The 10,744-nt window shown below is 40.7% G+C and overlaps 1 protein-coding gene across 1 annotated transcript in view; it reads right to left on the reverse strand.

Moving 5' to 3' along the window:
• The window catches only part of LOC103375275 (arf-GAP with SH3 domain, ANK repeat and PH domain-containing protein 1-like), a 21,996-nt gene that overhangs the window by 5,466 nt on the left and 5,786 nt on the right, over nt 1–10,744 (reverse strand). The window contains exons 3-15 of the mRNA XM_008305503.1: nt 9,976–10,121; nt 8,057–8,131; nt 7,838–7,887; nt 7,611–7,740; nt 6,264–6,349; nt 6,075–6,150; nt 5,564–5,644; nt 5,354–5,451; nt 3,871–3,940; nt 3,699–3,786; nt 2,822–2,870; nt 1,518–1,690; nt 634–767 (exon numbers count right to left, since the gene is read on the reverse strand). Coding sequence (XP_008303725.1) covers nt 634–767; nt 1,518–1,690; nt 2,822–2,870; nt 3,699–3,786; nt 3,871–3,940; nt 5,354–5,451; nt 5,564–5,644; nt 6,075–6,150; nt 6,264–6,349; nt 7,611–7,740; nt 7,838–7,887; nt 8,057–8,131; nt 9,976–10,121 — 1,256 coding nt within the window. The remainder of the gene's footprint in view (nt 1–633; nt 768–1,517; nt 1,691–2,821; nt 2,871–3,698; nt 3,787–3,870; nt 3,941–5,353; nt 5,452–5,563; nt 5,645–6,074; nt 6,151–6,263; nt 6,350–7,610; nt 7,741–7,837; nt 7,888–8,056; nt 8,132–9,975; nt 10,122–10,744) is intronic.

Below are 10,744 nucleotides of genomic sequence, written 5' to 3' on the forward strand. Positions count from 1 at the left end.
GCTAATTCCACATCCGGATGCTACCTCTCAGCTAACTGGACAACATAGAAACTAGTTCAGCATAGAGGTTAACTCAAAGCTAGCTTGACCCTAACCCTAGGCTAACTCAAAATGAACTGAATCTGGAAACTAATTCGAAGCTAACTGGACCTTGAAGTTAACTCTGAGCTAACAAGACATGGACGCTAATTTGGCTTACAAGCTAACTCTGTGCTGACTAGTTTTATAAGCTAAATCAAAGCTAACTGTACCTACATGCTAACTCTTTGCTAAGTGGCCTTACATGCTAATGCTTAACTAACTAGATTTACAAACTATTTCTTCGCTAACTGGACCTTGAAGCTAACTCTGGGCTGAGTGGAAAAAGCTATCGTGAAACTAAATTGGATCTAACTGGACTTCAAAGCTGTCCGACTTTGCGTTACAGCTTTGGAACAACTGAACTTGTAGCTAAATCCAAGCTAACTGAACATGAAGCCAATTGAATTTATGGTTTATCACAAACTTTCTAAACTGCACTGGCCATGTTTGGACGTGCACGATAAATGCCTTGTCTACCGATACGCAGAACTAAACTCATGGCTCCACCTGGCTGCTAATGGATTAGCTAGTTGGCTAACAGGTGTGACCCACCAGCAGGTCTGAGGTTCCCAGGCTGTCCAGGCTCAGAGACTGGATCCTGGACACGTGGACGCCCATCTCCCTGTGGATCCCTGAGCACTCGATGCAGGTCAGGATGCCCAGGTTGGTCGAGAGCCATCCAGGATCTACAGAGAGAGAGAGAGAGAGGTCACCTGAACGCCACCTGCTGACTTTCACATTAAACACCAAAGTTTGCCCTTTGACCTCCAGGATGTTTAGAAATACAGTAATACGTATAGATCTGGTGTTACTGTTTGTTTGGTGAGTTTGTAAATAAGACATGAAAAACAAAATGATTTTGATGAAATGCTATTTAAAGCTTAGATTAGTTTTCCAATGGAGCGAGTAGTTCAAGGACCGCTGGAAAGCTGAAAATCCAACTAATCTTTTGGTTTTCACAGCTTAAGGCTCAGATAAATGGTGTAGTTTTGGTAATTTTCTAACAGATAACATGTCTTTTAAAACCACTGGTTAATTCTGGGGTTTTTATTTTTGGTCTGGATCTACTGTCGTCTTTTATAATCTGTTACTGCTGCAGCTTCCAAGCTAGCCAGGACAATAATGACCAAACCTTGGACATATCACATGTTTTCCTAACCTTTGAAAGTCTGTAAATAGCTCAAGATTCTCTCTCAATGACTAATTTAAACCTCAAATATCTAGTTTACATTTTATTTCATTCTAGAATAATTATTTACTTGATTAAATATGATATATATGTAGTGGGAAAAAATACTACATTTCTTGGAGATTCAATTTCTGTCACATAACTAAAACCTTTTATTCATTTCAAAATGAAGCCTGATGTATTTTGTGGCTGCTGAGGTTGTTTGTTGGTTCATGACACGACTGATTGATCGATCGGTGGAGACCACCTGGAGCTCCGCAGTCACAGCAGCTGCTGTTTCCTGGCATCCGTCGGATGTCGTCGGTGATGGCTCGGGTCAGATCCTCCACGCTGCTCTCGCCGCCTCCGCCGCCTCTCCGGCCGCCGTCCAGGGCGACGCTCAGAGCCTCCTGCTTGCTGTTGCTGAGCACCGAGATCCAGCTGAACACACAACGGGTTCTCATGTTAGCAGAAACACCAGCGCTGCAGAACAACACAGTGTCATTATAAAAGAACGCTGCAGCAGTTTAGCATCACTGTTCCATTAACTCTGTACTGAGACTTTACATTGACATGCTAACGCTACGTCAGAAAAACAAAAATGGTTCCTCACAGTGATGCAACAGAAGAACCACTTCTATCTCTAAAGGAACCTCAAAGAAGACGTCTAAGATAGTTCTTCATGGAGCTCCCTGGTTCTTTTCTGCTAACAGGGTTTCCTGGTTTTCTGATGTTTTATGGAACAAAGGATTAATCCAAACTAAAAATAATCAATCAGTTGCAGCTCTAACATCAGCCTGTTACCTGCCAGCACATAAAGAGGTTCTTCAACAGGTGACGCCGCTTTGAAGAACTACTTAAGAACCATTATTTTTCTGCCCAATAAAAGAAATATCACACTCCACTAACACTGTACTTAGACTATTTTGTTCAAGTCCTTTTGAGATGCTAACCCGACAAAATAAAGCTGCAAACTAGAAACAAAAATGGTTATTCACAGTGATGCTACAGAATCATCTTTAGTTCTACAAAGAACCTTTCACCAAGAGAGTTTTAAAGAACCATTGTTTCCAAACCGTTTTTCAACAAAAAACCCAAAGAACCATCAAAAATGGTTCCTTTAGGCATCTTAAATGGTGTTCCTTTAGGCATCTCAAATGGTGCTCTGAAGAACTTTAATAAAAATGGGTTCTTTAAAAAACTATTGTCTTTGTAGATCGACCTGGTTCTATTTCCATAGCAAGATTTGATAATTGTTTGTGTAATTTGTAGGCAAAAAAGTTGAACAATTTGCAGCATTTCAGGGTTCTACCTATTAGAAGACCTTTAACATTCTGGGTTCAGGACTGCTGGCCAGACAGAACAACATGCTCCAAGATGCCAGATTGGGAAACTGTGATGACATATAACTGTTAGCTACAGCTCTAATACCATGCCATCACCTGCCAACAAAACCAAATAACTCAGAAACACATGAAGAACCTTCAGCACTCTAAAGAACCACAGATCCAAAAGTGTGAACTCTGTGGAGTTTCCCCTTTTGACAGTCAGTCTGAATAAAGCTGGACTCACGCCACACATTCAGCTTCATCCTCAGCCAGGAAGTGGTACGTCCGATTATCTGGAGGAGAAAGAGTTCAATGTTACACAGGCTTGTATTTGTCCTGCAGCACCTCTGTGGAACCAGAACCACCACGACTAGAACTCAGAAAAGTCTTCTGTGCAGAATGACATAAACACAGACACAAAACAAAATGTGAATTTCTCTGATTATGGACATTTTTTAAAACAGCTACAACATTATTCAAAGTGTCCACAGGTGATTTTTCCAAAACTGGAAACAAATAGTGGCTCAGTGTCCTAAAATATATTTAAGTATTCACATTTTTAATCTTTTTACCATCCTTTCTGCTCTTCAGCCTGCAATTTAGATTAAAAGTTGGTGAATTTTTGTAATGTGAATATTGGTCACGGCCGAGTCATTAATGGCTTCATGTTTGCGTCGAGGATCACAGAATTTTTTATTCTTTACAGAATCTTGTTAAAGCAAACGGTTTATTTTTGGCAAATTTTCAACTGAGGCATGTTTTTAAAAAAACATATTTGGATAAATGATCCCTGTTTTAAGCTTAGGTTTGGTTGTTCTCCCAAAGGAACGACACAAACGAGCATTTGAAGGCCTGTCAGAAAGCTAAACGTGTGGTGGCTCCTTCTGTCGTCACAGTTTTTGCTGATATGAATGTAATGCTGGTGATTTATTTTAAAGACAACATGCCTTTCAAACCTGCTGGTGGGTTTCGGGGTTCAGAGGGTGACATTTATTATGTAGAATTAAAATGTTTGTGTAAAAACTGTATCTAAAGGCGTGTTTTTGCACATATATGTTGTGTTTGTGCACATTATTGTGTGGTAACGTGCTGTAATGCCTGTTGTCATGTTTGCGTCTTACGAGAGATGAGGTCGAAGCACTTCTTGTCCTCCACGCTGGGTTTAACCTGACAGGTGAGAAGATTCAGTCTGGTGGGAGGTTTGTTCGGCTGCGGGACGGAAACAGAGAAAACAGGATAAGATTCAATCAGTTGAAGCTTTATTTGTGCAGCAGCGCTCACAAACACACTCACAGTGGCGTGTGCGATGGTCAGGTAACAGTTGTGAACCGAACATTTCCTCTTCTGCCACATTTTCCTCAACCTGAAACACAAACCGACAGGTTTAGTTCTTTCAGTGACGCTGACTGACGCTGTGTGTAGTTGTGTAGTTGTGTGTAGCTGTGTGTGTAGTTGTCTTTGTGAGGATGAATGTTTATCTGCTTCTTACTTTTGGACAAACTTTCAAAGGGTTTAGTTGGAATTTTAACGTTCTAATTAGATCAAGGCAGAGATGTGGTGGTTGTGTTTATGTCGTTACAGTCGCTAGTCTTCATCCCTCTGAACCACAAAACCTGACGACGTGTTTGAAAGGCATGTGTTCATTAAAAAAAATACCAAAATTATACTATTTGTCAGAGTCAGAAACTGTAAAAAATTATCCTGTGACATGCTGTGTCATCAAGAAAATTAACCGTATCTATACTTAAATTCATATTTCATAAAATCCCTTTATTCTACATGTGGCATTTAGAAAATTAGCAAATATACATATATATATAAAATACACCATTTACATTAAGAAGATGCTGTAAAAAATAAAAAAATTCTGTAATCCTCAGCGCAACCGTGAAGCCATTAATGATGCAACTGCAACCAACAGCCATGAGACAAAAACTCAGGGCTTTTCTTAAAATAAATTTTTAATAATTTATTTTAATAAATAAAAAAAATTGAAAAATAAAAATAATAAATAAATAAATAAAAAAACGAGTTTAAAAATAATAAATAAAAAAAAACTTTAAAAATGTTTTGTTTTTTTAAATTATTGATTTTATTATTTCATTTATTTGTCTTTTTATTTCTACTTTTATTAGCCTTTTCTTTTATGGATTCATTTTTGATTAACATTACTTTACATTGCTACATTATTTATTTTTTATTTTATTTCTTTGTGTTTTTATTTCCACTTTTATTATTATTTCATTGATTTATTTTTGTAATTTGGCGCTCTCACTACTCCACAGTGTTCACGCAGAGCAGAGGCCAATTAAAAATAATTTAAAATATCCACAGTATGAATGCACATCACATGTGATCCATTCAAGGACAGTTGGAAAGTGCAAAATCTGATGAATCTCTTTGTTTTTACAGTCTCTGGCTCTGATAAAGGGTATAGATTTTATGTGATTTTACAAAAACAACATGCTTTCAGAGGATTAAAATATCTCTTTCATTATAAAATTCCTCCTTTGAATATTATAAATATTATAGAACTTGTAGGTCATGTCAGCTGATGATGTGGGAATATATCTTATTATAAATATTTTACACTGTCTTTGCTTGCGTAACCTATCAAAGTGCATCATATTTAATCAGCTCATCATGCCCTTTTGATGTTAAAATCTTAATCTGCAAAGTTAAGACCCTTTAAATTATTGAACAAATGTTCTAAATGTCACTAAATCTACATCATTCTTACATGAAGCAGACGTAGGTGAGCTAGTTCTGTATTTACCCGTCGCTCTTCTTGTACAGGAATCCTGACCTCTCCGTCCCGTACTGCTTGTCTCCCAGCAGCTGATGCATGCTGTACACCTGCTTCGGCAGCGAGTCCTGCACACACACACACACACACACACACACACACACACACACACACACACACTGCTCACCTGTGTTCTACAGGTGTGTGTGACAGAGCCGCTCGGTGTTTTGTGTGTCTGACCTGCTCTGGTTGGACGACCGGCCTCAGCTGGTCTCTGAGGGCGCAGAGCTGCTTCTTCTCCTCGTCCTGACGCTGCTTCACCTGCAGACACACCAACAGCTCACCTGGGATCTGTGTGGCTGCTAGATCGCCATGGTAACAGATGCTGCACAGCTGGATCCCCGTTTTATCGCCAGTGATTTTGTTTATCTACAGTAACTTTAGAATATTTAATGGAAACATGCAAAGTTTTACCTTCATACTGTGAATATTTTCAGATTTAGAGGCTCTGAACGCACATAGAGGAGGGTTTAAACTTCACATTTTTAAATTTATTTGTTCGGTTACAATAAACACCAAAGTACAAACGCGATACTTCCTTAAACACATGCTGCACCCTCAGCTTACTTCAGCAGGTGGCGCTATAACGAGAAACAAGGTTCCTAAAGGAGCATTTAAAGGAGCACTTGACTGCAGACACCCTTCAATCTACCATCCCGCTGTGCTAGCGCCCCCCTGGAGGCGAGGTTACCGTGGTCAGGACTCCGTTCAGCTCCTCCATGTACTGCTTCAGCCTCTGAGTGGTGGAGACGCACTCCTGCAGGAAACTGAAACAGAAAACACAGACGGTAAACACAACACACCGGTTTACTGAAGGGTTCTGCGTGGGTTCTGTGTGGGTTCTGTGTGGGTTCTGTGTGGGTTCTGCGTGGGCTCCTACTTGTTGTGGCTGTGATAGTGTTTGATGAGGTTCTGCAGCAGGTCGACGCCTCGCTTCGTCTTTATCTCGTTCACCTTGATCAGATACTGAGGGACAGAGAAGCAGAACACAGATGACGTAGAACGTTCCTAAAACATCAGCGAGCATTAACCTACGCGTTCTAATGAAGTTTTTAAAGAACACACTTTAATTAAATGATTGTTTTCAAGAATGTTTTCATTTCCAGTAATGTTCCTAGGACGTTATTATAATGCCAACATTCAGAGCACGTTGTCAGGAACACAGATGATGTTCTATGATAACAAATGGAGGAACGTTCCCAAACTGTCATGTGATGTATTGCCAACAGGTGGAACGTTCTGCCTGGAACGTTCTTCAGACGTTTGGGGGATGTTCTGGAGGAACATAGAACAGAACTTCCTTCTATAAAACATTTCCACAGTGACAACAAAGGAAGGATGTTCTCAATGCAACATTCAAAAAACATTTTGAAGATGTTGTTGAGGGAACACATGATAGAACGTTCTTCTATTGAATAACTCCCACAACATTCCATGATGACAAAAGAAGGACGTCCACTAACCTTGATGACTTTTATAGAACGTTCCTCTATAAAACATTCTCGCAATGTTCCATTATAACAAAATAGGAACGTTCTCAAACCAACATTCAAAGTAGGTTTTCCAGATGTTATCAAGGCTTTAGAAGATTTTTATAAAACGTGGGCGTAATGTGGTACATTAACAAATGTTCTGAGGTTTTGGGGATGTCGTTGAGGGAACACATTACATCAAACATTCTCATAATGTTCCATGATAACAAAGGAAGAAGGTTCTCAAATCAACATTCAAAAAAATGTTTTCCAGATGTTATCAGGACAGTTCCTCTCATGTGATATAGTAAAGGTGGAACATTTTGCTTTATTGTCGAGGAAGAAGAGGAGAAAGAGGAAGTAGAGGAGGAGGAGGAAGTACATGTACAGGAGGAAGTATAGCAAGAGGAGGAGGAAGAGGAAGTATAGGAGGAAAAGGAAGAAGAACAGGAGGAAGTATAGCAAGAGGAGGAGGAAGAGGAAGTATAGGAGGAAAAGGAAGAAGAACAGGTAGAAGAAGTAGAGGAGGAAGGGGAAGTATAAGAGGAGGAGGAAGTAGAGGTAGAGGAGGAAGAGGAAGTAGAGGATGAGGTAGAAGTATAGGTGGAGGAGGAGGAAGTATAGGAGGAAAAGGGGGAGGAGAAAGTATAAGAGGAGGAGGAAGTAGAGGAAGACGAGGAAGAGGAAGTCGAGCAGGAAGAGGAAGTTGAGGAGGAAGGGGAGGAGCAAAATATGCAGGAGGCGGAGTCACTGACCTCGCACATGCTCAGTTGGAAGGAGCGCCTCTCCTTCTCGAGCTCCTCGGCGATCTCTCCTCCGCTCACCTCGCTCCTCACCATCCCGTACTGCCGAGCCAGCTCCCGCTTCTCCTTCTCCACCTGCTTACTGAAAACACACTCGGCTGTGACTCAGGTCTTCTTCTGATTTAACCAGAACACAAAGAAAAGCACAAAACAAAGACCAGAGATCGAGTTGGACTCACAATCTGCTCTCATAGTCCCTCCAGGCTTTGTCAAAGGGTTTCTTCAGATCCTACAGACCAAGAAACACGATTATTATGAAACCACTGTGATTATTGTCAGCAGCTTTACAGCAACATGGAGAAAATGTGGCCGATGAATCTCTGAACTGTGGTGAAACGTTTATAAAACCGACCAGAGGCCCGTCAGAGTTACAGTTCATATGAAACCAGAGCGCTCACCCCCTTCACCTCCCGCAGGTCTCCTTTAACCAGAGAGTCCAGGAAGAAGTTGATGTTGTGCAGCATGCTCTTCAGCTGAAACACACACAGGCCGCCTCACAGTTAGCTGCTGAAAGGCATCATGGGAAAAAGCCTACGGCTCACTTATGTCAAATACAGTCGGATCGTTTCTCGCACTAAAATAGAAAGTAAGTAGACAAAAGATGAAACTGTGTTTTAAAATGTTGGTTTATGAACAAAACTAACCCTTGGCATGAAAAAACAAACGTCAACAGGTTTGAAAAGCAAGTAAAAACTGAAAAGACTGCCAGATTTTCTACTTTTTTAAGCGTCCTTGAACTACTCATCTGTCACATGATGTTTCGTTGAGAAAAAATAACCAACACGTCATCCAAATCACATTATTCTTTGTGTCTTACTTACATTTTTTTGCACAAATTACCGTCTAGCCTCAACCAGAGTCTGCAGAAAACATAAAATTCTGGATTCCTCATTGCAAACATGAAGCCTTTAACGACTCAGCTGTGACCAACTTAAATTCTAGGACTTCTCGGCTGAACTGCAGGTCGTGTAAATAGTTAAATACGTTGAAAACATCTGTGGACACTTAGAGAAAAAAAAGTTGCATATGTTGATTTCAGGTTTTTCAAGTTTTGTAAAATAAATAATCAAAGAAACTCCATTTGATTTTTTCTGATTTCTGTCGTTCTAACTTCATCATTTTCACTTTTCTCTCTCCTTCTAGTCACGGCGGTTCTGTTTCGGGGATACGCGACGGATGGCACAAAGGCAAAACACCACATGACATAAACTCAGATGACTCTGGATCCGAGGGTTTTCTGGTGGAGTCTGGAACAGACGGACTAACTGGAATCACACACGTTTCATTAAAGAACGAATCATAGGTTTTCAATCACAGAGTTAAGACTAACTGATTTTAAATCGAACCAAAGTTTTAAGTACAAATGTTAAGCTTAGATGTTTTAGCTGCATGTTCGCTGAATAAAACTGAGAATGAAGCACTTTTTAGAGGATTTTTGGTTCATTTCTTTTTGCTCCCGTTACCTTTTTCTTTACTGTGGAAGGAGAGAGAACTCATAAATGTCTTCTGTGCACAATGACACAGTTACAATCATGTCCACAGGTGTTACCAACACTGGAATAAAGATATTTTATTATTTACATTTCTAATTTGTTTATATGCTTCTCTCCTGTCGGCTCTGCACAAACCCAGCCTGCAGTTCAGCTGAAAAGTCCCTGAATTTTCATCATGTGACTGTTGGTCACATCCGAGTCATTAATGGCTCCACGGTTGTGCCAAAGATCGCCGAATTTTTTGTTTTTTACAGAATCTGGTGACAGCACACAAGGTCTTTTTGGTAAATTTTCAAGTGAGGCATGTGAAATAAAGTGATTAGAGTTTTCATCATGTGAACTTTGGCCACAGCTGAGTTACTAAAGCAGAGGTCTCCAATCCTGGTCCTGGAGGGCCACAGTCCTGCATGTTTTAGATGTTTCCCTCTTCCTGATTCAAATGACCAGGATCGTTATCAGGCTTCAGCAGAGCTTGATGATGAGCTGATCACTTGAATCAGGTGTGTTGGAAGAGAGAAACATCTAAAACATGCAGGACTGTGGCTCTCCAGGACCAGGATTGGAGACCCCTGTACTGAAGACTTCACAGGTAGGCAGAGGAGGTATTTTTTATTTTCAGTCAAAAGAAGAACGAAGACATCACAGAGGGTTCTTCAGTGACGTTTGGAATTAACCAAAACTTAATCAACTGGATTTTTTCTTGTGGTTTGCTATGATGAGTCCGATCATAGTTTCTCTGGTTCAGATCCGGGTTTCAGACTGAGACCTTCAAACCCGCCTCAGGCTGCGATCAGGTGACCTTTGACCCGTGTGATGTCACTCACCAGGTTCTTCATGGGCGACAGGAGCTCTTTGGAGAAGTCGGCCAGGCGGCAGAAGGCGGAGCCGACCTCCGTCTCTCCGTTGGAGTGGCAGTTGACCGACAGCTTCTCCATGGAGTTGATGTACTGCTCCAGGTGAGAAACGTGATCTGACAGAGGAGCTCTGTTAGCGCTGTGTAGGGATGATCAGGCTCTGCACCACCCAGGCTGTTAGCTAACATTCACTATCTGCTGGTACTGAGCTAATCTGACACCATTTTCCAACATAAAACACACTTTGACTGCATTGAATGTATAAACCGTCTCATTAACCTCCACATGCCCAAAGTCCGTCCTGCTCTCTGTCAATCCTCATTCCAGTTTTCTGCCGCTAATGACGGGAACAATCATCCCTAAAACTCCCCTCATACGTACCGCTATCGTCGTTTAAAAAAATCAGTAACCCTTCAGGACCACTGCACCTGTTTTTAGCCTCTATTATACAAGTGATTTTCTCTACATGTCGTCTGTTTTTGTTGTTCATCTTGTTTGTATTCCGCCTCTTGATCAGGTTGTTGTTGAAAATGAGAACCAGTTCTCAACTAACTTACCTGGTAGAATAAAGGTTAAATTTAAAAAAAATTAAATGCTTGACATCTGAATAGTTCTGCATCAAGAAAAAAAATGCATCTGTGCATCCAATCTGCTCCTTAAGGTTCTGTAGGTGTTCAGGAACCTTGTTGTAAAGCTCCAGTAGGACACCGTCTGAACTGTAGTGATGGAGGTTAGGATG

Source organism: Stegastes partitus, unplaced genomic scaffold, assembly GCF_000690725.1.
Source record: "Stegastes partitus isolate 25-593 unplaced genomic scaffold, Stegastes_partitus-1.0.2 Scaffold2526, whole genome shotgun sequence".
NCBI lineage: Eukaryota > Metazoa > Chordata > Actinopteri > Pomacentridae > Stegastes > Stegastes partitus.